This window comes from Rhinatrema bivittatum, chromosome 2 (assembly GCF_901001135.1).
Source record: "Rhinatrema bivittatum chromosome 2, aRhiBiv1.1, whole genome shotgun sequence".
NCBI lineage: Eukaryota > Metazoa > Chordata > Amphibia > Gymnophiona > Rhinatrematidae > Rhinatrema > Rhinatrema bivittatum.
Genome location: NC_042616.1, coordinates 600,952,324 through 600,979,927, shown reverse-complemented (window position 1 = coordinate 600,979,927; position 27,604 = coordinate 600,952,324). Strand labels below are relative to the sequence as shown.

The window sequence follows — 27,604 nt, the reverse complement described above, 5'->3', positions numbered from 1 at the left end:
TGCATGTCTCCATATGAAACCTGCCTTTCATCTCCCATGTTCTCCATCACGTCATAAGCCAGTTTCTAATAGTTATTCAGCTATACTGACCTCTTGTCTCTGGTATTTATTTTTTGGCTTTTCATATTTTCATATGCACAGTGATCTGAGTGAAATTTGATTTGCCTTCTTTCCTTGTCTAAGGTGAAACCTGGTGATAGCTGCCTTTTCTCCATTAAGTGCTTTGATGACAGTGTTCACAGCTTCAAAGTTCTTCCTAAAAATACAGAACAAACTAGAGAGGTAACTCTTTTTTTTTTTTTTTTTTTTTTTTTTTTTTCCCCCCCCTGTTTTCTATTCCATGTGACTGTATCTAGAATACTTATAACACCATTTATACATGGTCATGGTTGAGCCCTTGTTCTGTCCTCAAATCTGGTCCTCTAGTACCACAACGTGGCTTGGTTTTCAGTGTTTCCACAAGGAGTATGCATATGAGAGGTCTGCATGCCTTGCCTCTGTGGTATGCAAATATCTCAAATTTTCATTGTGGAAATCTGAAAAATCAAGATTGGTTGGTTGAAATCCTTCAAGGATTGATAGTGGGGGCTTCTAAACCAGTTGATGGACTTGGAGAGCAGTTTTCAAAGCAATTTATCTAGGTAACTGAGTTACCCAGGTAAACTGCTATACTGAAATTATGCTGGACTTGTATTAAAGGTTGGTGGAAGAAAACTGTGCAGGCATGTGTGTTTTGGTTGTCGTGTACCCAGATTTTATTCCTTTACAAATAGGTGCAGAGTACATACATCTCTTTGTATGTGTACTCCTAAACTAGCTGTCTTCCAAAGATAAACTAGGTGGTTTTAACTTTTTTTTTTAATTAGCTACAAACTTCATATTTATTAAATTGGAAACTGCCTAGAAATATTGATAATATTGATAAGCAGTTTATAAGTTTATTCATAAAATAAACAAAATTAAATAGAATGAGCAATAAAACAAGAGAAACACAACATGAATTCTGCATGGTCTCAGCTATTAAGTTATCTGCACATTCTTCTGCAATGCCATTCATTTTCAGCTGCCAGAACTTGTTTTATGATTTTATGCATTGCAAACAAGGATAAAAAGAACCTGCTTGAGCCTGTTTAAAAAGGCTGCCTGTAAAAACATTTCTATAACAAAACAAACAAATGTCTATAATATGTATCTGCCAAACATAACATCGTAAAGCCAGGGTAATAGGGGAACTAAATGCCTATTTTGTCCATTTGGGTATCCCAATGCCCATAAACTAAAATTTAGTTAAGCTTGTAGAAAAAGAAAGCTCTTAACCAATTTTCTGAGTTTTAGTAAAGAGTTCTCTTATAGGAGATGGCAGGGAGTTTCAGAGCTCAGGACCTTGTGTATATAAAGCTGTTAATATGATTTGTCCAATCTGATGACTCTAAATGAAGGATTATCCAATAAAATTTGTGAAGCAGGTCTCTTGTCCTGGAAGGAGGATAAAATTACAAGGAGGCATGGGAACCCAGCCATGAAGCCCTTCTTTAAAAAAAAAAAAAAAAAGGGGGTTTTGATCCACAAACTTACTGGTAACCAATGGTATTTTAATAAAATGTGTTGACAGATTAGTGTCCAGACACTATTCTAACAGCTGAATTCTGGACATACTGCAATGCCATCTGGGTAGTTTGAGGAAGACCAATATACAAGGCATTTCAGTAGTCTAGAGAAGTCATTACCAAAGAATGTACAACTGTTTTAAGTCATTTTCACTCAGGTACAGATAGTCTCCACAGCATGTGAAGCTTATAATAGGCACTCTTTTAAGCAACCTGGCTAATAGGCTTCAGAGACATAGGTAGCCTGTGTGAGAGAGAGGGAGTTTGTGTGGGTGTGTATGCAAGAGAGAGGGAGCCTGTATGAGGATGTGTATGTGTACTAGAGAGGAGGGTCAGAGGGAGCCTGTGTGAGAGGCAATACTGAGAACGGGGTTAAACTCTCTGGGAATGATGATGGTGGAAGGGGTTGAGCCTAGAGGTGGAGGGGAGAGATACTGGCAGGTGGAAGAATTGGGGCCTGAGAGGGTAAAGTAGCCATGGGAGTAGGGAGAGCGAGTAGAAGGATCACTTACAGTGAATACCTGGGAAAATTCTGCATAACTTTTTTTTTTCTGTATTGATTTAAAATGTAATTACTTAAAAGCTGTCATGTAAATTGTTTTGACCAATATAAAGTTTGCTGAATGTTGCAGAATTTTAAGTTTTTGTGCACAGTATTCCCCTAGGAGGAGTATTTGCTGAATATGTACCTACCACAGCTATCTGAGGCCGGTAAACACATGTTGGATCTGAAAATTTGAGCTGGAAGTATCACAAGGTATTAAAGATCTCTCAAGATTGGTTGGCTTCACTGCTAGATGATATAAACAATTAGCCACTTTGTTAGGTCCAATTTGACCAGGCTGTTTAACTTTCTTAGGAATGGGGATACCTTCTTCCTGGAGCTAATTTAGTAGGAATAACTTATAGCAAAACCTGGCAGAGATCCCACCCTATGTGGCTTATTCAGGCCAATATCGCTTCTTATTGTCCTTTAAAATTTTAGCCAAGGTTATGGCAGATTGATTGAATAAAGTGATATCTTTGATATATTCAGACCAAGCTGGTTTTATTCCAGGACGAATGGCAGCAAACAATGTTCGCAAAATAGATATCTGGTGGGTTAAAAAGGAAAATACCCAGTCAGCTTTTTTTTTTCTCAAGTTGATGCGGCGAAGTCATTTGACATGGCACAATGGGCACTTCTATTTTGAACACTAGCACGGATGAATTTTATAGAGTGTGTTATTCATTGGATTCAAAGAACCTTTGATAAACCCCAAGCCTGTGTAAAAGTAAATGGAGGCTCTTCTGAAACATTCATTTACAGTATATAGAAGCAGTTGATAGGGTTGCCCTTTTCTACTCCCTGCCATATTCCTGGAACTACTGGCAATACGAATTCATGCAAATGTCTATTGGGCACCCAGCATACAAATCATCACTTCCTGTACATGCCCAGATCAGTCCAGACCAGTGGGTTATGCACTCCCACCAGCAGTTGGAGTCAGAGCAAAGCTTCAAGGCACTGGTATCCCAAGTGTGCCACCTGCAGCTTGTCAGTATTTCTCTGACTCAAGATGGTGGCCATGTATACCTGCAGTTCTGTGTGAGATTGATTTTTCTTGCTCCCTGAGGTGCTAGGTTCAGTGTCTGGGCCATCCCTCAGGTAGAGCTGGGTGAATGGGCAGTTGGTTACCTCTGGTGCTAGCCTGTGTGGTTCCGGATCCCCTGATAGCCAGAGGACTGGCTCCCTCAGTGACCTGAAGGCTCCCTCTCAGTGTCTGCAGTACAAGGAAGTAGCCCCTTTGGGGATTTTTTTCTGTTATTCTTAGCTTAGGCTTTATTTTTTTCTGTTACTAGAAATTAAGTGTGGTTTTGTTTTTTTTTTAAACCTGCACCAAGTTCCCTGTTCACCACAGCTCCCGGGGTAAATCAGTCTGCCTGGTGGTACAGAGCCGGGCAGACCCCTGAAGAGGAGGGGGGAGAGTTTCAGCCCTGGTAAGAACCTCTGTTTTTAGGCTCCCTGCCTCATGTTTACTACGGTGGCCATTTTCTTTTTTCTTTTTCAACCTCCCATGCATTTCCCCAGTGTTCCTGGGGCTGATTATCATGGTGTGTTTGACTGGTTTGCAGACCTGGTATGGTTGGTGACAGACAGCCCACTATGCCTAGCTCATCTGCCGAACCTCCTGCGACAAGGGCCCATCTTTTTGGATTGGGAGGAACACTTCTCTCACAGCCTGGTGTTTGAGGGGTGGCGGTTTTGGATGAAAGGTTATTCAGAACAGGTGATTTCCACCCTGCTTCAGTCCAGGTGGCCCTCAAAATCTATGGCATATGCTCCGGTGGTGAAGGTGTTTGAAGGCTGGTGTGACCAGCAGGGTGTAGTGGCATTGTCGGTGACCATTCCTCAGGTCTTGGGGTTTTTGCAGCAGGGATTATCTAAAGGTTTGGCTTATAATTCCCTACACGTTCAGGTTTTGGCCCTGGGATGTCTCCTAGGGGTGGGTAGGTAGCAGGCCTCTAGCCAGCCACTCAGACATTGTCCATTTCCTGAAAGGGGTGAAGCACCTTCGTCCTCTTTGTAAGTGAGATTCCACTCCAGCATAAAATCTGATTTGAGGGCACTTCGTGATTCCCCCTTCTGGGCCTCTGGGACACGCTTCCTTAAAGGACCTCACCTTGAAGACTGTTCCACAAGATGTATTTCAGAATTGCAGGCTCTTTCTTGTAGGGATCCCTTCCTTTGCATCTCTGCTGATAGGGTGTCCCTGAGCACGGCTCCTTCGTTTTTGCCGAAAGGTGGTGTCCGCCTTTCATGTTGTTCAGTGCGTGGAGTTATCCGTATTCCCTGATTGGGCTTGTGACCCTGCTATGGGAAGATATCTTCATCTGTTAGATGTCCGCTGGGTTCTCCTTTGGTATTTGATGGTCACTAACTCTTTTTGAAAATCGGGTCACCTTTTTGTGATCTTTGGAGGTCCAAAGAAGGGTGAAAAGGCATCCTTGGCTCGCTGGCCTACATCAGGAAGGATTGTCCTGACTGGTTTGAAAGTTTGCTTGAGAGCACAAGCAGCTTCTTGGGCGGAGTGTCATTTGATGTAACTCCCCCCGGCGACAGTTGTGTTAAATGGAAACAGACTTGATTTGATATATATATATCAAAGTCGGTATATAAAAACCCTAAATAAATAAATTTGATGCCTGAGGAGACTTGTAGAGCCGCAGTCTGGTCTTCCCTACATACCTTCACCAAGGCATTATCGTCTGGATGTCAGGGATCTGGACCAAGTGCTGTTTAGGGAGAGCATCTTGCGCGTGGGTCTTTTGGGTTCCCGTCTGGTGTAATGTGGCTTTGGTACATCCCACTTGTCTGGACTGATCTGTGGTATTACAGGAATGAAAATTAGCATGTAAGAACCAATTTTCCTTTTTGGCAGATGACATTTACACTAGCAGAATTCATTCTATCTTTAGCTAGCACAGTAGCAGAAATGAACTGCTTTAGCAAAGTGGATTCAATATGAACCTGGAAAAATCGGAGACTTTAACTATGCTAGAGGGGCAGTTATCTAAACTGAAGGAAGATTTTTCCTCTTAAAGGGGCTCCCAAATAGATTAAATATTTGGGAATATACTTGGGTAAATTATATGCTGCTTCTACAAAAGCTCTGGAGTAATCAAGAGAAGTGGGAGAGACATTCTTTCTCTTGTTTGGGGCAGATAGCTGTCATAAAAACGAACTAACATCTATGAATAAGCTACTTATTTCAAACTCTCCTGATATTTATATCCAGTCACCTACTAAAATTGTGGCAAAAAGATATTAGATTTCATTTGGAGACAGACTGCCTAGAATGGTGCTCAGGGTACTATATTTGCTGAAATTAAGAGGGGGTTGAGTGTCCCCAATCTCCAATGGTGATACTTTGTGGCACAGTTGAGCCATCATAGATTTTCTCACCCTTTTTACTACAATGGGTAGGTTTGGAACAATCTTTAGTGTGAGTAATGCCATTATGGATAGTGAATTGGCAACCAAGAAGTACTTGGAAACCATTAGGTCATATTTCTCCTTCTACAGATACTACACTGAGAATATGGTCAAATCCTTTACAGCAGGTTTTGAGCCACATCTTGAAGTTGACTGTGACATAACCCTTTCCTTTCTGTGAATAGATAACACTTCTGAAAAGGCAATAGTCTGAGCAGTGTGGCTAAGCTTCCCCAGATTCTGGAAGCTACTTTACTACTTGGATGTCTTTAGTGAGGTTATTGGGTCCTCAGATGGATAACAACCTCTATTTTAAATTCCTTCCTTTATGTTGTTGAGTGACCCTCCAACTTTCATGCTTACTTTGATAGATCCACCTGTTCTCATACCCTTCTGAGATTACACAAGCATCAAAATAAGTATTGATGAACTGCTTTGATCTTTGACTAAGCGGTCTATAAAAAATTTAATTGACAGTTTGGTTTATTTCTGCCAGCTAAGGATCCTGGAAGGCATTTTAGTTGAGGGACACAAGTGAGCTCCAAGTTAGCATGTCTGATAGTCTTCCAGCAGAAGGAGCTTTCTGTTAGGGTTTTTGGTAGCATTTTGTGTATTCTGTTGAACAAGCAGCCAAATTCTTGGGCACTAATTTCTGTCTGTACATTTTGATGTAAATTACTAGCCAAAGTGGGGTTTTTTTGTGTGGTGTGTTTTGTGTGTTTTTTTTTTTTTTTTACAATGTGAAAAAGTTCTCATAGCTGATTTGGTGCAGCTTGTATTATGCTGAAATTGATTCAGTAATATAGATTCCTTCTGAAAATCATCTAATTTAGCCAAATAGGCTAACTGGTTGGATTCAGAACTAGATTTTCACCATCTACGTTCTATACTTCTACCGTAAGCTGTCTTTTTTTTTTTTTTTTTTGTAAGTAATACTTCCTGCCCAAACCATGAGCTTTATAGGACCTCTTGTGGAACAAATTTTACCAAAGGTGTTGTCTGATCTAGGGAATCAGATGTGTGTCCATAAGGGTACAGAATCTTCAATATTGTCAGCTGGCTCAGCACAAAGCTTACGGATCCAAATCTCTTAAGGCATCAGTTGTCGATGCATTTTGGAAAGAAATTAACTTATTGATTCAGAATGTCAGTTCTGAATCCTTTGCTCTAAACATGCATTATTGAATCTACCAGTACCTCACGCAGATATTTATTTGCTAATCCAGCAGATCTTATTGGCTGCCCATTGTGAAATAGCATTACTATGGAGGAATTGTAATGCTCAAACAATTCCTTCCACTGTTACATATTTGGAACATATGGTCTTAGCAGGATTATAGCCTGCAAAGGTCAGAACTTGGGTAAATTTGAAAAGATTTGGTCTTGCTATTTTACAGTGGAAAGAAATGAGTAAGGAATGATGTTATATATTGTGTATACACTCAGCCATAAGAGCTCCACAATTTAGTGGGTATTGTATCTTATACAAATTTCAATACGGAAAACCCAGATAAGACTGTATTTGGGTGGGAAGCTGGGTTGGGTGGGGGTTTTTATTTGGAAGTTCAGAATCTTGTATATTCACAAACTTCTATATTATAGGTATTGCTACTTGCAAGAGAACATGCTATGTTGATATACTGATACGTCATGTGTATGAATGCTAGTTTCTTTTGGTGTTCTTGTATGTTTTTTCCCTTGTAATATCTCAAAAGCTTGAATTGAAAAAAGTGTTGGGTGCCCAGCGTGTGTTTGCATAGGGGGATAATAGTTTGTCCTCATCTACATGGAATTTACTTCTGACTGGCTCTGGGTATGCAATTGTTAGGACGTGTTAGACACAATCTTACTGTATGGGGAGCTAGTTTAGCATGTCTAAAGCATGCGCCCAACCGTGTGCTAGGCTGGGCGCACTTTATTGGATCAGCCCCTAAATGTGTAGCTTTAAGCAGACTTTTTTCTAAAAAGGACTATCTGTATATACTCTGAGCTGAAATACTTGTGGAGACCAAGTTGCTGCATTTGAGCCTTGCAACAAAGTGTGCCATTGACAGTTTGAAAGCTCTTCATCTCTTGTCAGGGGGCTCACTGGAGTCCTATCTCAAAGGCTCCCATCCCTTGAATGTGGTAATAGTTTGAGCAATACAAACAGTTGAACAGAAGAGAACTTTTTCAAATTGCTTTTAATTTATTTAAAGACCAGAAAAAGAGCCAGAGCTTTCAGCTGGCTAAGGTAAGATATACAGGCTGTGATTTAAAAAAGGAACGGGAAGAGATACTTTGTATTGAAAGCAGTTCTAAGACTAGGAGTAACTTCTGAGGTTTACCATGTGCAAGTCACTGTCTTAAGTGCAGCTGATTAAAAAACAGCAGCATCTGAAAGCACATAATGTTGAGCTTGCAAATACAATGATAAACCAGTACAAATCAGAGCAAGCTTACTATTTTGGGGTCTTACTAGCCTGAACCTACTGCAAAAGTATATCTTAAACTCATACCCTGAGAGAGAACCATTGGTTTCTTCCATTGTGTTGGCAAGCTACCATCTCAAACAGCTCCAGCATCTACAAGCTCTGCACAGCCCAGCCTTATGGTTAACTCTCAAAGTGCTGGAACAATTGAACAAAAGCATAGTGATTACTGCCTTCATCCCTGCCTCTGGGTTTTTTTTTTCCTCCCTCAGATCCTTAAGGATCCTAAACAAAGCTTTTCAGCCTTTAAAGAAAGATAAATAAATGATGTGCAATGCAATATTTGTCCTATAGCAAAAATATAGGATAATAGGACATGTTAGATAATGAGAGGGTATAGTTATTAGAGATGTGAATCGTGTCCTCGATCGTCTTAACGATCGATTTCGGCTGGGAGGGGGAGGGAATCGTATTGTTGCCGTTTGGGTGTTTAAAATATCGTGAGCCGGCACACTAAAACCCCCTAAAACCCACCCCGACCCTTTAAATTAAATCCCCCACCCCAAATGCCTTAATACTTCATCAACTTTGGGAGGGAAGTACTTACTTGCCCTAAACCAATGGCAGGAAAACTGGCACACTAAAACCCACCCCCGACCCTTTAAATCAAATCCCCCACCCTCCCGAACCCCCCCCAAATGCCTTAAATTACCTGGGGGTCCAGCGGCGGTCCGGAACGGGCTCCTGCAATTGAATTGTGTTGTCTTCAGCCGGCGCCATTTTGCAAAATGGCGCCGGCTGAAGACAACACAATTCAATTGCAGGAGCCCGTTCCGGACCGCCGCTGGACCCCCAGGTAATTTAAGGCATTTGGGGGGGGTTCGGGAGGGTGGGGGATTTGATTTAAAGGGTCGGGGGTGGGTTTTAGGGGGTTTTAGTGTGCTGGTTTTCCTGCCATTGGTTTAGGGCAAGTAAGTAAGTTCCTGCCCTCCCCCTTCCCCGATTTACGATTTTTTAACGATAAATCGGGGGAATTGGTATTGTATCGTGGCCCTAACGATTTAAAATATATTGGACTATTTTAAATCGTCAAACGATTCACATCCCTAATAGTTATTTCCCCTCAATAGTCCCTCCCTCTGTAGATTAGGAGGTAGTAAAAATAAATAAATAAAATAAAATTCTGAGCGATAGTTCTCAGTAATCCATCTGTTAGAACCACAGGTTGTTCCCTCATAAGGTTTTCTCTTTTGTTTGTCTTAACCATATTTGGTGTGTTTTTAACTAAGTCACCTAGTGCTGTGTATAGACAGCATATTAAATTCTCTTAAATATAGTTGTGAGGGAGACGGAAGGCATCCATAGCTGTTCCATTCTATGCAGAACTGTAAATTAAACTCCTTTTGAAAATAGGTTAGCTCCTCTACTCTTAAACACTGTTTCAGAATGCACAAGCTGCTTGTGCCAGGTTCTCACCATTGAGCAGGAAATCTATCCCTGTGGGAGGAGGTGCTGCGCATAAGGAATTATGCTTCACATTTTTTCTTCAACTATCTATGCGGATGGCACTTGCACTAATAGTGTGGCAAGAACCCTATTAAGCAGATATCTGCTTTGATGGAGAGCAGATGTCACCTTTTGAATCCACTGCTACTTATCATTCTGACAGTTGATGAATTTTAGTTCTTTAAGATCACTAGTGCATTGGAACTAGAATTCTTCTATGACTGAAGCATTAAGCTGCTGGTTCTTGCTCCAGACTGAATCTCTGCAAAATGTCTTGCAAAGAATTTTTGCTGAGATACTTTAAAGACTAGTCATGATTCTAGATGAATCAAAACCACTGAGCCTTCATGAGGATAGGTCAAATTTTAGATTTTACAGAAAGTGCTAGAAAAGCTAGATCGAACATTTTACAAAAAGTGGATCTGCATTTCCGGAGACTAGCATTTAAAATGCTTATGCCCTAGAGTTTCTCCAACACATTCATGGTTTTTTCAGTGTATGATCACCAGTGAAGACAATTGCTGTACTGGCAACTCTAAACAAATTAATGCTAATTGTTATGTCCATTTCAAAATCAAGGATGTTAATCATTATACTTTAAAATTCCAAAAGATATAAAAAAAAAAAGAGGCTTGGACCTTACAGACCAATTCTGGATTTCACATGGGTGAACAAATGCTTGTTAACCTTATTTTCAATTGGATTCTCTTCACTCATGTCATTTCTTCAGTAAGAAAAGGTAGGTATCTGATTTTGCTAGACCTATTAGAAATAAATTACAAGACTATAATGCTGTTTCCATTAAAAGATATAGGGCTAGCAGTCTTATCTCCTAAATTCAGAATTGATTTTACATGTTTTGTCTCTGAAGTCACAAAGAAAACTAATGCTAAGGGCTCCGATTTTAAAAGTATTTGTTTAAAGTTGGGCTCTACACATGTAAAAGCACTCTACCCTGTGGAAGTGGGTTTTTTGAAAATTGCTATAACACACATCTTTGATTTGTTCAGTAAGTTTTTGCCTACATTAGCTGTGAAAATTACTTCAATAGTATGTTACACTTAAATGCATAATTTAATTTCACCTGAAAATTATGGTAAAATTCATGGGACTATCACTGGAATACCCAGATTGTTTTTGTTTATTAAATACAGATTCCTATTCTAAGATTGGGGTGTCCTTTTGCCAGGATCACTTACGCCCAGGGTTAAGCAGAGATAAAGTACAGGGTCTATAAATTGCTTAAGAGTCAAGTCATATGGCTATCATTGCTCTGTTTTCAGTCAATGATTAGGTGAGGAGCAGTAAGAGTACTATGACTGCAACAGAGGCAGACATGCACAAACAAAACTTTGGAAGAAGCGGAGCTACTATTTGCATGGTCCGAGGAAAATCTGCTATAGCTTTCAGCATTACACATTGCAGGTCAGGAGAATGCAAGCAGATTTTCTGGGCTGAAATAAGATAGATCCAGATGTTAGACCATGGGGCACTCAAGTAGATAATACAAAAATGGGGTGAACCACGGATGGTTATGGCATCCTACCAGAATGCAAAGGCAAGAAGGTTCTTCAGCCAATTAAAGGATTATGGCAATGGGGCACTGATACAAAAGTGGTCAAGGGAAGCATTGCTCTTTTATCCCCCACCTTGGCTATTAATAGCAGAGTAATAAAGAAGCTCTGGAAGTAGGTATATGAGGTCCTATGGGCACTAGACTGACTGCAAAGACTATTATGCTGATCTAAGCAGACTGATAGTGGATCGATCATTGCATTTTAAAGGCATAGGGGGGTCTCCTTCAGCAGAGACTGGTAGTAATGGAAACCCATCTGTTCTTATGGCATGGCTCTTGAGAGGGCAAGATTAGCTAAGAAGGGATACAGCCCATCATGTAATAGAACAAGGTTAGGTTCTAAAAATTCCACAAAAAGATTGAGGATGTGGTGAGTGTTTGCAACATATTGTAGGCATATTTGCCATGGCATTCCAAATAACAGATATTCTGACATTCTTGCAGAAGTCTTGACAAGGGCTTGGCCATGAATACTTTAGATACAGGTTAGAGCAATTTCTTGCATTAAAGATTAAGGGGACAAGTGTGTTTGTCTCAAAGGAGGGTCACACTTTTCAACATGGCATTAAATGCTTTAATCATACAGTGAGGCTTATTACTATTATGGAATTTGGTAGCAAGTGCATTAGCAAGCCCTCCTTATGAGCTGTTGGAACAAGTGACTCTAAAGGACTTGACATTGAAAATTGCAACAACAAAAAAAGCACATCATATATGCTGAGGTAGACAATAAACGCAATCTGTCTTACAGGGCTCCCTTTCTAAAGTTTAGTAGGGATTCTGTAATGCTGAGACCTATACCACCCTTCTTACATTAAAAAGAATGCTGAAGTCATTTTAACTGGAATATTTTACCATCTTTTGACAAGGATTGCAGGGACCTATAATATTTACAGTTCTTAGGTGTCAGATGTGTAAGAATATTTAAAGATAAGAGTTGTGTGATTGGTCAGTGCATGTAAGGGGGAGACTGACTCAAAGGTGATCTCAAGATGGATTAAGAAAACCATAGCAGCTGCATATTTACTACAGGGGCTGCAAATGCCAGAGGGTATCAGGGCCCATTTTGACTAGAGCACTGACTTCATTATGGACAGAGAACTGTAGTAAATCTAGTCCATATTAGTAAGCGGCAACTTGGGCCAACTCTAGATTAGTTTGTCTAGTATTATAGGCTGGATGTTCTTGAGACAGGATGCTAATTGTCTTAAGAGCAAGCTTGTAATCCACCCACCCAATGTAATAGGACTTTCATACATCCCACGTGTTCTTGATTGATTGGAGCAGGGCAAGGAAGAAGAAAATAAGACTTAACCTGACTTCCTTTCCTTTACTCCTGCTGCACCAGTCAAGAAGTCTACCCTGCGATGTGCAAATTGGGCTACCTCTGAGTGAGATCTAATTTAAGGGGGAAATGGTTTGAGATTTTTCATTCCTCAGAGGATTTTTTAACTGGATTTCTTAGTGCTTCTCATACTGTAAGCTAATTATTTCGAAGTCAGAGATCCAAGATGGCTACACCAGTATTGCATGACTGAGCTCACTCTAACCTGGTCTTTTTTATGTACACTAGCTCGTTTATGGGCTGAATGAGGTAGTCGGATGTTTCAGCCACGTCTTTAAACTCCTGATTTAGGCCCGATGGATGCTCATCTGGTGCAGAAGAAAATTAATCTGGGAGAAGGCTTGTTGGAGTTGTGCTGGGAAAGAGGACTTTGCCATCTCCCTGAGCCATTTACAACTTTTGTTCCTGGAAGAGTGGATCCCTCCTGCTAATCCAGCTGAGGAGAGGTCATGTGGAACACGAGACAAAGCGCAGACTGTGCGATGCCTCTCGTTCTGAAGCAGCTGCACACATGCTCTCTGTGAAGCTGAGGGAAGTGCTATAACAGAGGCTCAGTGGCAGACTGGAGGAACTTTCACCTTTAGGAATTTTTTCTCTGAACTGGTAAAACCAGTTAATATTACTCTGAATCTATTTGGGAAGCCATCCAGACTTCAAATTGTAATAAGAACTTAAGAACATGTCATACTGGGTCAGAACAAGGGTCCATCAGGCTCAGCATCCTGTTTCCAAAAGTGGCCAATCCAGGCCATAAGAACCTGGCAAGTACCCAAAAACTAAGTCTTTTCCATGTTACCATTGCTAGTAATGGCAGTGGCTATTTTCTAAGTCAACTTAATAGGTGATGGACTTCTCCAAGAACTTATCCAATCCTTTTTTAAACACAGCTATACTAACTGCACTAACCACATCCTCTGGCAACAAATTCCAGAGTTTAATTGTGCGATGAGTAAAGAACTTTTTCCGATTAGTTTTAAATGTGCCACATGCTAACTTCATGGAGTGCCCCCTAGTCTTTCTATCCGAAAGAGTAAAAAACAGATTCGCATCTACCCATTCTAGACCTCTCATGATTTTAAACATCTCTATCATATCCCCCCTCAGCCATCTCTTCTCCAAGCTGAAAAGTCCTATCCTCTTTAGTCGTTCCTCATAGGGGAGCTGTTCCATTCCCCTTATCATTTTGGTAGCCCTTCTCTGTACCTTCTCCATCGCAATTATCTTTTTTGAGATGCAGCGACTAGAATTGTACACAGTATTCAAGGTGCAGTCTCACCATGGAGTGATACAGAGGCATTAGGACATATTCCGTTTTATTCACCATTCCCTTTCTAATAATTTCAGTGTGTTATCCACTATGACACCTAGATCTTTCTTGGGTTGTAGCACCTAATATGGAACCTAACATTGTGTAATTATAGCATGGGTTATTTTTCCCTATATGCATCACCTTGCACTTATCTACATTAAATTTCATCTGCCATTTTGATGCCCAATTTTCCAGTCTCACAAGGTCTTCCTGCAATTTATCACAATCTGCTTGTGATTTAACTACTCTGAACAATTTTGTATCATCTGCAAATTTGATTACCTCACTCGTCATATTTCTTTCCAGATCATTTGTAAATATATTGAAAAGTAAGGGTTCCAATACAGATCCCTGAGGCACTCCACTGCCCACTCCCTTCCACTGAGAAAATTGTCCATTTAATCCTACTGTTTCCTGTCTTTTAGCCAGTTTGTAATCCATGAAAGGACATCGCCACCTATCCCATGACTTTTTACTTTTCCTAGAAGCCTCTCATGAGGAACTTTGTCAAACACCTTCTGAAAATCCAAGTATACTACATCTACCAGTTCACCTTTATCCACATGTTTATGAACGCCTTCAAAAAAGTGAAGCAGATTTGTGAAGCAAGACTTGCCTTGGGTAAAGCCATGCTGACTTTGTTCCATTAAACCATGTCTTTCTATATGTTCTGTGATTTTGATGTTTAGAACACTTTCCACTATTTTTCCTGGCACTGAAGTCAGGCTAACCGGTCTGTAGTTTCCCGGATCTTTAAAAAGGGCCCCTGGAGCCCTTTTTAAATATTGGGGTTACATTAGCTATCCTCCAGCCTTCAGGTACAATGGATGATTTTAATGATAGGTTACACATTTTTACTAATAAGTCTGAAATTTCATTTTTTTAGTTCCTTCAGAACTCTAGGGTGTATACCATCTGGTCCAGGTGATTTACTACTCTTCAGTTTGTCAGTCAGGTCTACCACATCTTCTAGGTTCACAGTGATTTGATTCAGTCCATCTGAATCATTACCCATGAAAACCTTCTCCAGTACGGGTACCTCCCCAACATCCTCTTCAGTAAACACCGAAGCAAAGAAATCATTTAATCTTTCCGCAATGGCCTTATCTTCTCTAAGTACCCCTTTAACCCCTTGATCATCTAACAGTCCAACTGACTCCTTCACAGGCTTTCTGCTTCGGATATATTTAAAGTTTTTACTGTGAGTTTTTGCCTCTAGAGCCAACTTCTTATCAATGTCTTACATTTAACTTGCCAATGTTTATGCATTATCCTATTTTCTTCTGTTGGATCCTTCTTCCAATTTTTGAATGAAGATCTTTTGGCTAAAATAGCTTCTTTCACCTCCCCTTTTAACCATGCCGGTAATAGTTTTGCCTTCTTTCCACCTTTCTTAATGTGTGGAATACATCTGGACTGTGCTTCTAGAATGGTATTTTTTAACAATGACCACACCTCTTGCACATTTTTTACTTTTGTAGCTGCTCCTTTCAGTTTTTTTTCTAACAATTTTTCTCATTTTATCAGTTTCCCTTTTGAAAGTTTAGCACAAGAGCTGTGGATTTGCATACTGTTCCTCTTCCAGTCATTAATTCAAATTTGATCATATTATGATCACTATTGCCAAGCAGCCCCACCACGTTGCCTCTCTCACCAAATCCTGTGCTCCACTGAGAATTAGATCTAAAATTGCTCAGTCTCTCATCTGTTCCTGAACCAATTGCTCCATAAATCTATCATTTATTCCATCCAGGAACTTTATCTCTCTAACATGTCCCGATGATATATTTACCCAGTCAATATTGGGGTAATTGACATCTCCCAGTATTACTGCACTACCAATTCAGTTAGCTTCCCTAATTTCTCTTAGCATTTCATTGTGCGTCTCACCATCTTGACCAGGTGGACAGTAGTATACCCCTATCACTAGTCTTCCCCGACACACTGATTTCTACCCATAAAGATTCAATTTTGCATTTAGCCTCATGCAGGAGGCTTATCCTGATGGACTCTATGCCATCCCGGACATAAAGCGCCACACCGCTTCCCGGGTGCTCCTCTCTATCACTGCGATATGTGTACCCCGTAAAGCACTGTCCCACTGGTTATCCTCCTTCCACCCTGTCTCTGAGATGCCAATTAAGTCTGTCATTCACTGCTATACATTCTAATTCTCCCATCTTACTACTTAGACTTCTGGCATTAGCATACAAACATTTCAAAGTTTTTGTTTTTTATTTTCATTCTGTTTAATTGATAGGGATAAGTTAGAATTTTTTAGCTCAGGTGAGTTTTTAGTTACAGGCACTTGGACTACTTTTCTTATTGGAACCTCGCTGTCGGGATGCCCTAATTCTAATGCATCATTAGTATCCTTTGAATATACCTCTCTCTCCGAACCATGCGCCGCTGAGCAACTGTCGGCTTTCCCCTTAGAGCAGCTTTTAAACTAGAACAATCTCCTTTTTAAAGGTTAGCGCCAGCAGTCTGGTTCCATCCTGGTTAAGATGGAAGGCCATCCCTTCGGAAGACACTCTCCCCCCCCCCCCCCTTCCCACAAAAGGTTCCCCAGTTCCTAACAAAACTGAATCCCTCTTCCTTGCACCATCGTCTCATCCATGCATTGAAACATAGAAATGACAGCAGAAGAAGACCAAACGGCCCATCCAGTCTGCCCAGCAAGCTATGCACTTTTTTTTTTATTTCTCTCATACCTCTGTTACTCTTGGCTCTTAGTAACCTTTTGGTTCTATTTCCCTTCCACCCGCACCATTAATGTAGGGAGCAGTGTTGGAACTGCATCCAAGTGAATATTTACCATAGTTAGGGGAGACTTCAGAGCTCTGCCTGCCTTTGGTGACCTGCGAGTGGAACAGGGAGCATTTCAGAGAATGCTACCCTGGAGGTTCTGGATTTCAGCTTTCTACCTAAGAGCCTAAATTTGGCTTCCAGAACCTCCCACCCACTTTTTCCTATGTCGTTGGTGCCCACATGTACCACGACAGCCGGCTCCTCTCCAGCACCGTCTAAAATCCTATCTAGGTGACGCGTGAGGTCCGCCACCTTCGCACCAGGTAGGCATGTTACCAGGCGATCCTCATGCCCACCAGCCACCGAGCTGTCTACATTCCTAACAATCAAATCACCAACTATGACGGCCGACCTAACCCTTCCCTCCTGGGCAGTAGGCCTTGGTAAGATATCCTCAGTGCGAAAGGACAATGCATCACCTGGAGAGCAGGTCCTTGCTACAGGATTCTTTCCTGCTGCACCCGGTTGATGCTCTCCAATCAGAGACCACCTTCCTCCAAGGCAGCACCAGGGCTGCCAGTCTGTAGTTGGGACTTGGCTACTATGTCGCTGAAGGTCTCATCTATATACCTCTCTGTCTGCCTCAGCTCCTCCAGGTCTGCCACTCTAGTCTCCAGAGATCGGACTTGTTCTCGGAGAGCCAGGAGCTCTTTGCATCGCATGCACATGTACAACTTCTCACCGGTGAGTAAAAAATCATACTTGTGACACTGTGCAAAAGACTGGGAAGCCCCCCTCTTGCTGCTGGACTGCTGCCTTCATCTCAATTTTGATCAGTTTCTAGTTACATTTTAGGTTGCTATGGGAGTAGGAATGTCTAACGTCCTTTAAATGTATTAGTGAATTCACTATATGTCTGGTAGAGGCCTACTGGGGTCTGATCAAACTCAGTTTTTGTGGTGTGTTTTTGTTTTTGTCTTTTTTTGGTTTTTTTAATACAAACTCAGTTCTGCTTACTAGCTGCCTTATTGACTGACTATTTAAAAATACAAACTTGTTTATTCACTTCCTTAGTGACTATTAAAAGCACAAACACACTAAATAATATTCCCAAATAGTTAACTTTGTCTTTTTTAAAAGTATTGGGGCAATGTCCCAAGCAAAAACTTACTGATTCCTTTCAGCCACCAGCAAGGTGATCCTCTCCTCTCAGTGCTCCCACTTGCAGTGCAACTTAATCCAGTGGTTAATTGGTTGCACACATCTCTAAAAACATTAACACTAGAAAATGAAATTACTGACCATAAAAAAAAAAATCTTTGTAAAATGCTACAGTGGAACTTCAAAGTGTTACTGCATTGCAACAGCCTTTCCTTAAAGGAAATCAAGTGTATACGACCAGATTGGAGCAAATGGAGAATCAAATGCGGGAAAGAAATTTACATTTACAAATGTTTCAAAGGATCCACTCATCTCTCCTAAAAATGTAGAAAAAATACTTGCTGGAAATTCTAAAAATACCTGAGCAAACATTAAACACTGGCTGCTAAGGTCTGTCTTCCACCTTTCAAAAAAGATGCTTCAAATAGGGAAAGAACTTGCATATTCCCATTATCTGAGCCAGCTATATTGAATCTTACTGCCATTATTGAATCCTCAGACTGACTTGGTTACTTCTGCAACTCTTAGTAACTTTTCTTATGGAGTCAGATTGAGATTGAATTCTAAGAATGTTCTTCTGACATCGTTGGGAAATCTTCATAAGTTTAAAAGTTCATGTATATCCTGATATTGCTAGATATCTACTCAAAAGAAGACTATTTTTCAGGCCCACAGTGTTATAATTGGGTGCCTTTTTCTTGTTCAAATTTCCCTGCAAATGCCTTATTAAATATCAAAATGCTACAAGTTTGCTTTTTTTTTCTCCTGTGCACATAAATGTTTTGAGTGATAAATTGCCCTCTACTTATAGAAACACAGAAATGATGGCAGAAGACCAACAGGCCCATCCAGACTGCCCAGCAAGCTCACTTATTTTCCTATACCTTTCTGTTACCCTGACCGCTGAGTTCAGGGCCCTTATTGGTAACTTTTTTATTCCAATTTCCTTCACCCCCATCTTTGATGCAGAGAGCAGTGTTGGAGCTGCATCAAAGTGAAGTATAAGGCTTAATGTTTGAGGGTAGTAACCTTTGTAACAAGAAGTTACCCCGATGTTTGTATACTCATACTGCTCAAATCGATGCTTTGTTAAATGTTGTCTGGATGTAAATCCTCTTTTCCTCATTCCCCTCCTGCTGCTGAAGCAGAGAGCCACACTGGATATGCATTCAAAGTGAAGTATCAGGATTGATTGGTTTAGGATAGTAACCGCTTCAAGCAAGCTACTCCCATGTTTGTTTACCCAGATTGTGCAGCCTTGTTGGTTGTTGCTTAAATGCAAGTCCTCTTTTCCATATTTCCACTTGCCGTTGAAGCATAGAGCAGTGTTGGAGTCACATTAACTATGTGAACGTTTATTGAATAAGGGTATAAATCACCAGATTGTAGCTGTCATTCCTGAAAGCCATTCCCATCCTCTAGGCTTTATGGATCCAGTGTTTATCCCATGCCCCTTTGAAATCCTTCACAGTTTTGGTCTTCACTTCCTCCGGTAGGGCGTTCCAGGCATCCACCACTCTCTCTCCATGAAGAAATACTTCCTGACATTGGTTCTGAGTCTTACTCCCTGGAGTTTTAAATCGTGACCCCTAGTTCTGTTGACTTTTTTTTTTCCCCCAACTGAAAAGGTTTGTCATTGACTTTGGATCATTAAAACCTTTCAAGTATCTGAATGTCTGTATCATATCACCCCTGCTCCTTTCCTCCAGGGTATACATATTGAGATTCTTCAATCTCTCTTCATAAGTCATTCTGTGAAGACCATCCACCTTCTTGATTGCCCTTCTCTGGGCCATCTCCATCCTGTTTCTGTCCCTTCAGAGATATGGTCTCCAAACTGAGCACAGTACTCCAGGTGAGGCCTCACCCAAGGACCTGTACAAGGGGATAATCACTTCCCTTTTCTTACTCTATATTCCTCTCTATGCAGCCCAGCATTCTTCTGGGTTTAGCTATCCCCTTGTCACATTATTTCACAGACTTCAGATCATTAGACACTATCACCCCCAAGGTCTCTCTCCATCGAATACATTTTTTTCGGATTTCCACACCCCATATGCATGACTCTGCACTTCTTGGCATTGAATCTCAGCTCCATGTCTTCGACCAGTCTTCCAGCTTCCTTAAATCCATCTCTCTCCACTTCTTCCAGCTTGTCCACTCTGTTGCAGATCTTAGTATCATCCGCACATAGACAAACCTTACCTTCTATCCCGTCTGCAATGTCTCTCACAAAGATATTGAACGGGACTGGTCCCAACACCGACCCTTGCGGCACTCCGGTCATCACCTCTCTTTAGAGTAAGTTCCATTTGCCATCAAACATTGTCTTCTGTCCTTCAACCAGTTTGCTATCCAGGCCACCACCTCTGCACTCACTCCGAAGCTTCTAGCTTTATTCACAAGCCTCCTGTGCAGGAACATAACAAAAGCTTTACTAAAATCCAAATACATGACATAGTGCTCTTCCTCGATCCAATTCCTTAGTCATCCAGTCAAAAAAGTCTATCAGATTCGTCTGACAGGACCTTCCCTTGGTGAAACCATGCTGCCTCTGGTCCATCAATTCTGCTGATTGTAGATAGTTCACTATTCTTTCCTTCAGCAGCGACTCCAATACTTTTTCCCACCACAGAGGTGAGGCTAACCGGCCTGTAGCTTCCAGCCTTCTCTCTGCACCAACTCTTGTGAAGCGGGACCACAGTCACTCTTCTCCAATCACTCGGCACCACTCCCGTTTCCAGGGACCTATTGAACAGGTCACGCAGCAGAGCCACCAGCACATCTGAGCTCCCTCAGTATCCTGGGATGAACCTCATCAGGCCCCATAGCTTTGTCCACTTTGTTTTCCTAGCTCTTCCCATACATTCTCTTCTGTAAACAGATTTATCCATTCCACTCCCCTCCAGTTTCTTGTTAACTAGCATCGGTCTTTCTCCGGGGTCATCTTCTCCTGTTGTAGCCAGTTGAGCTTCTATTTGCCCATTAATTAAACCGCTCTAATATATGTTGTCTCCACAGGTATGCCAGTATTACTTGTTGCAGTCTGTTTAATTTTCCCTGAGGTCGTGTTCCTTGGATCTCTATAGTTTAAGGTTTAGGATTGAGACTATATCTTTTTTTCCTTTAAAACATTTCTGACTACTGTAATATGGCAGGGTTTGTTTTTTTCTGTAACTCTGTATCCGTTCAAGTGTATTCTTGGAATGTGTATTGAAATCAAATCAACTTATTTCAAAAAGTGTAGTTATTACATTTTTGTATTTGCTAGTTGCTGTAGTTTAAATTTTAGGTTTGACAGTAGTACACTGGTTGTATCTGGTTCCATGCATGACATAAGGATGGGGGGGAATCTCTCTCAAACTGCTGGATGAGGAGACTAAACCACATGTTCTTGACTGTGGAAATAAAGGAAAAGAATTATAAGTTGTGGGGTTTTTTATTTTATTTCTCCTTATACCCGGTTTCTACAAAGTGGAATACTGTTGCAACATTTTATATTGCTGTTGGTCAAAGTTGGAGCCTTGGGCTTTCAATGGTTGTACAGTACCAGCTGCAGGGTAACCTAGCCCAAAACTAGCTAGAAATACAGCCAAGGCCCTGTACCAGTTATGTATGTACTTGTGAGAACCTCTCCTGAGCCTCCCTAGGCACTAATAAGTACATTGAAAATTGTCTAGTTAAGATGAACTGATTGAATCCTTGTCTTAACTGCTGCTGTCTGCAGTTTTGTTTTTTTTTTTTTCTGTTCAGGGTTTGTGAATTTAAATTTGTTAGCTCTGTCCTATGACTGATTCCAGAATTTTTTATGTTTGATTTGTGTGTTTTAGGACTGTGACCCTTGGTTTGTGTAGGGTCCCAGTGTCCAAACCTCCTTCCCTCCCCCCCCCCCCCCCCCCCCACCTTAAAATACCTCTTAGGGATATCTTGTGAGCAGGAACCCAATTGGTGGGTAGATGGTCCCCATTGTAGGGGTGCAGGTGTAAGACAGGCCTGGATAGTGCTTGGCAGGACCCTCAAGTGTCCACAGGATTAATCCTGCATGGGTGTTAGGGATAGTGCCAAAGTGTTACATGACAACCATGTTTTGAATTCTGCTGCTTTATTTTTCCATACTTCATGTTTTCTTACAGCTTCCAAATCTGTTAAACACTTGGATTACTTTTTTTCTTTTTAGCATTGGTTAACTTCAATAGAGGAGCATTCTGCATACAGCACACATTACTGCTCCCAGGATCAACTCAGTGATGAGGAAGAGGATGACATGGTGGTGGTTGGAGATTTGCAAGAATCTCTGGAGGTAAATCCTGAATGATTCAATCTTTATCTAACCCCATTTACGTTGTATATTATACCAGACTAGTGCTCCATGTTGGAAAATAGATGTGCTCATGTAGTCAAAAAATTAACCACCTTCATAGAAATAAAAACTCAAGGACCAAGTAGTCATAATCATGGAAACTGTTATAGAGAACAAAATCACAATATTTAGATAGACATGGTTTAGTGGGGGACAGCCAGCATGGATTTACCCAAGGGAAGTCTTGCCTCATAAATTACATTTTTATGAAGGGGTGGACAAAAGTGAACCAGTAGATGTGGTATATTTGGATTTTCATAAGACATTCAAAGTCCCTCATGAGAGGCTTCTAAGAGAACTAAAAAGTCATGGGATAGGAGGTGATATCCTTCTGTGGATTGCAAACTGGTTAAAAGACATAGGATTAAATGGTTTGTTTTCACAGTAGAAAATGTAAACAATGGAGTTCCTCTGGGTCAGTACTAAGGTGCTTTGTAATATATTTATAAATGATCTGGGAAGGGGCACGACGAGTGAGGTGCTTAAATTTGCAGATGACACATTTATACAAAGTAGTTAAATCTCAAGTGGATTGTGATAAATTGCAGGAGGACCTTGTGATTGGAAGATTGGGCGTCCAAATGGCAGATTAAATTTATTGTGGACAAGTGCAAGGTGATGCATATAGGGAAAAATAACCCATGCTATGGTTACATGGTAGGTTCCACATCAGGAGTTATCACCCAGGAAAGAGATCTAGATGTCTAATAATATATTGAAACAGTCTGCTCAGTGTGCTGTGGTGGTCAAAAAAGCAAATGTTAGGAATTATTAGGAAGGGAATGGCAAAATGGTAGATATCATAATCCTGTATCTCTCCATGGTGAGACCAAACCTTGAATACTGTATGCATTTCTGGTTGCCACATCTCAAAGTAAAGAGAAGAGCAACCAACATGATACAGGGGAGCCGTAAAAATCCCCTTTGAGGAAAGGCTGAAGAGGTTAGGGTTGTTCAGCTTGGAGAAAGATAGCTGAGTGGGGGGGTGGATGGGATATGATAGAGGTCTACAAAATCATGAAAGGACTTGAACGGGTAAATGTGAATCGGTTATTTACTTTCTTGGATAATAGGACTAGGGGGCACTCCATGAAGCTAGTAAGTAGTTCATTTAAAACAAATTGGATAACATATATTTTTTCACTTAATGCATAATTAAGCTCTGGAATTCATTGCCAGAGGATGTGGTTACAGCAGTTAGCATAACTGGGTTTAAAAAAGGTTTGGATAAGTTCCTAGAGCAGAAGTCTATAAATGATTAGAATTAGCGTGGGATCTATTCATATTTGGGTACTTTGTGACTTAGTTGGCCACCAGATATATATATATAAATATGAATGATCTAACCAGTTTGCTGTACTGCTCTACTGCTCGTGTGCTGTATACAAGGAATCCATAAAGATCTGGACTTGCTTGGATGGAGCATCTCTGGCTGTGTATCTTTCTGGGGTTCAAAATGTCTTCAGACACCCGGAAGAATTCTTCAGCCACATGATTGGAATCTAGACACAATGAGGTAGACTTGATAATGGTCTCTCTCCCCTAAATGGCCTTCGATCACATTATTGCCAGGTAGGGGTGACTCTAGCTTGATCTGATGGCATCCAGCAAGAATGCAAAGGTTTGCATATTTTTCAGCTGAAAGATTCTTCTTTATCCAGAATCAATGCTCTTGTTCAGCATTTGGCCTCCTTCACCCATGATAGGCAGAGTCCTTCCAAAGGCTGCATCTGCCATGGTATATGGATCTATCTGTTGTGCAATCCATATTTATTTTAGTGTGCTTTGTAAAAGCCTTTACAACCTTGTACATTTTCACACTGTCTAAAAAAAAAAAAATAAAAAAGCACTGAGACCTAACTTTCTTTTAACTTTTTTTTTTTTAAAAAGCTACAAAGTTCTTTAGCTGAGACTGCTCAGTAGTTCATATTTTTCCCAGTTTTACTCCACAAACATTGCCTGTATTGGAGGCTGCAAGAAGGAAGCCACTGCTGAAAAAAAGCCATATGATGTACTGCAAAGGAACTTTGGGGACACTACATACATAATGGCTTTATGGTCAGATGAGACTAAAGCAAAACTCTTTGGTCTCATTGGTAATATGTGATATAATACACATTAGCATAACACCATCCCTACAGTAAAGCATGATAATGGCAGCATTATTTGCAGGGACACTTTGCAGCAGCAGGAACAGGGAGGCTTGTGAAGATGGAAGGAGAGCTGGTTCTACAGACCTGGGACTGGGGAGAAGATTCACTCTTCAGCAGGACATTAACCCTAAGTAAATGCAACAATGCTATGGCTCAGCATGAAGGAAGTACATATCCCCCAAGTGGCCTAGTCAAAGCCCAGACCAGAATCCAGTAGAAAATCTGTGGCAAGATGGAAGACTGCAATCCAGAGATCTTCTGCCAACTTGAAAGAGCTTGAGTTCTGCCCAGAGGAATAGGCAAAAACTGCATAATACACTGCAAAGTTTAGACACTTATCCTGAACTTAAGCTTGTTGGTGCAAATATGGCTGCTGTTGGTGCATGTGTTGAGGGTTTTGATGACTTGAGTTTAATTTTATTCTAAATTACTTTTGGTGTATTTCATCTTGCAAGAACAATTATAGAATGTTATATAGGTGAAACTCCTCCTTTCATATATTTTGACTTGTTTTAGATAGTGTGTGAGCTCTTATATAAGTAATATATAATCACACAACAGGGTTTCCTCTCAAGGCATTCTGATTACTATGATGAACAAGCATCTGTTCTTTTTGTGGTTCCCTAACGTTAAAGTAGCTCAACAGGACTGTACATTCTGTTTAAAATATAGGTCAGCTAATCTATTATAAAACTGTGCTATAACCAGTGCCCTCAAGCTCATAATTATGCAGCTGCAGGAGAGTTCCCATAATCACATTACTAAATTGACACCCTGCTGCAGAATCAACATTCCTGACTTTCCCATCTCTTCATTTAGTTTTGAACGTAAGGAATTGCCTTACTGGGTCAAGCCCAGCAAACTGTTTCCAACAGTAGCCAATCCGGGGTACAAGCACTTGGCCAGTACCAAAACCTTAAATAGATCCCATGCTACTAACGCCAGTAATAGCGGTGGCTATTCACTAAGTCAGCTTGATTTTAATAGAAGTTTATGGACTTCTTCTCCAGGAATTTATCCAAAACTTTTTTTCTTTAAACCCGGCTACACTAACTGCTCTACCACTGCCAGCAACGAATTTCAGAGCTTAAACTTGCATTCAGTGAAAAAACTTTCTCAGACTTCTCAATGTGCCCCCTAGCCCTATTATCTGAAAGAAATTACTAATTCACATTTACCCGTTGTAGACCTCTCATAATTTATATACCTCTATCATATTCCCTCTCAGCTATCCAAGCTGAACAGTCCTAACCTATTTAGCCTTTTCTTACAGCAGAGCCGTTCTATTCCTTTTATCCTTTTGGTCGCCCTTCTCTGTATTTTATCCAGTACAACTATCTATCTCTTTTTGAGATGCAGTGTTCAGAATTCCACACAGTATTAAAGGTGTGGTCTCGCCATGCAGCAATACAGAGGCATTATGACATTCTCAGTTTTCACCATGCTCTTCCTAATTTCTAACAGTTTGGTTTTTCTTTTTTTTGACCACCGCAGCCCACTGAAACAATGATTTCAACATATCTACTATGATGCTAGTTCCTTTTCATACCCTGGCTCAGTCCAGACAAGTGGGTTTATGCATTCCTACCAGCAGATAGAGGCAGAGAAGAAACTGAGGCATTGCTACATAAGAGTGCCACCTGCAGTCCCTCAGCATTTCTGTCTCCAGCAGATGGTAGAGGTGCAAACCTACAGTCTGACTAGTTACACTATAAACAAAAAACCCCCCAAAAAAATACTTTGGATTACACTTGTTACACCCTGGAGTGTTAGGCACCTTCATGGGCCATCCCTCAGGTGGAGCTGGGCAACCGGGGGATTGGTGATCACTGCCTGTTTGTAGCCCTTTGGTGCCAGAGGCCTTGATTAACCAGGGGACTGACTCCCTCATGGCCTCCGAAACTGCCACTGCCTGCTGTCGTCCCCATAAAGAGAAGTGTTCTTATCTTTGTGGGTCCCAGAAAACAATACAGCAAACAGTCTGTTAGAGCCAGAAAGCTGATCAAACAAAAGTAGATCGGTCATCTTAGTTATAAGAATTTAGGAGATAAACATCTTATAACTAAGACGGCCACTCTACTTTTGTTTGATCAGCTTTCTTGTCTGTGGCCTTGATTAAATTTTTTGAAAAAGGTAAAAGCTCTAAAGGATTTGAAGCGGGCAACCAGGAGCTTCTGTTTTGGAGGCGATCTGGCAGGGCGCATTCGGCAGTGGAGGCTATCTGTGCCGGGTGCAGGTAGGAAGGAGTAAGCCCATGCTGAATTTCTCTGCAGAGAGATCCTGGCAGTTGCGGGGCTGGCTCTTTTTTTTTTTTTTTTTTTTTCTTTTTTTTCTGTGCACAGTTCGCCATGGTGCGGCTTGACTGGTGCCTTCTGACCACGTGTGTGGCTTGTGGGTGCAGCAACATGCCCCGCAATTGCTTTTCCTTTGGCTGCATGGAAATGGCACAGCGGGCTGCAAGGCTGCAGCCTTTGGTCAGCCTGCCTCAGTTCCCACGCCCTTTGCACTGGTTGTGCTACAGGAGGAGAAGGAACTTCCTCTGGCATTTCAGGAGTCAGCAGGGCCTCAAGCTTGTTGGGGGCTGTGGCTAGGGTTCCGGGGGGGACCAATTGCAGCAGCTGGATTGCCAGGAGCGTGGGCAGTGGGGCCCCTTGGAGGGAGGGAGCTGGTGATTCTCCTCCACTGTCCCCTGTATCTCAGGTACCTAAGAGGATCAGTATGGGGGGGAGAGTCAGGGGGGAGTCTGAAGGTAGCTTGTTGGATCATGGTCCTGCTGATCTGGAGGATTTTTCGTAGAGTTTGTACTCATGCATAAGGCCTTTCTGGCAAGGAAGGGAGCAGTGGGGGAAGTATCCTGGTGAGAAGATTCCAGTTGCTTGGCCAAGAAGGCAGAATCTTCTGATGGCTTGGGAGATCTTGTATGGCAGCTGGGTCTTGGCTGCTCAGGAATTGGGGGGGGGGGGTGTCTCCGATATGCTGTGGGTCTTCCGTGAGCAGGCCTGGATGTGGCTGCTGCTGCTCCAGACCCAAATTCTGATCCTGATGTATATGAACTGGATCTGAATGAGTTCCTTGTGACTGAGGGGATGACACCAGAGTAGTCTCTATTTGAGAGAGGAGTTGTGGTTCCTCATTCCCCAGGTTCTGGAGGAATCTAGGGGTGAAAGTATCCTGGGTGAATTGGATAGTGAAGGGGTGAACAAAGTTCTGGATGGCCTGCAAGGCCTAGCACTTGCCCTCCACCTAAGAAGATCCATAGGCCAGCAAACTGGCCGTGGGACTACCTGGAGGCAGGCTTGAAGGTTGGCCATACTGTGGCAAAGCTATATCTATTGAATGAAGAGACTCTGTATCTTCTACAGGTCCCAAAGGTGGATTCAGTTGTGTCCGCTGTGACTAAGAAGACTACGATCCTAGTGGCAGGAGCTGCTGCTCTGAAGGATGTTCAG

General features: G+C 41.4%; 1 protein-coding gene across 2 annotated transcripts in view; it reads left to right on the top strand.

Moving 5' to 3' along the window:
• The window catches only part of OSBPL1A (oxysterol binding protein like 1A), a 546,359-nt gene that overhangs the window by 192,401 nt on the left and 326,354 nt on the right, over window positions 1–27,604 (top strand). The window contains exons 7-8 of one of the 2 annotated variants that reach the window (XM_029591146.1): window positions 184–282; window positions 21,820–21,942. In XM_029591146.1, the coding sequence (XP_029447006.1) occupies window positions 184–282; window positions 21,820–21,942 (222 nt within the window). The remainder of the gene's footprint in view (window positions 1–183; window positions 283–21,819; window positions 21,943–27,604) is intronic. The other variant, XM_029591150.1, reaches the window with a different exon arrangement.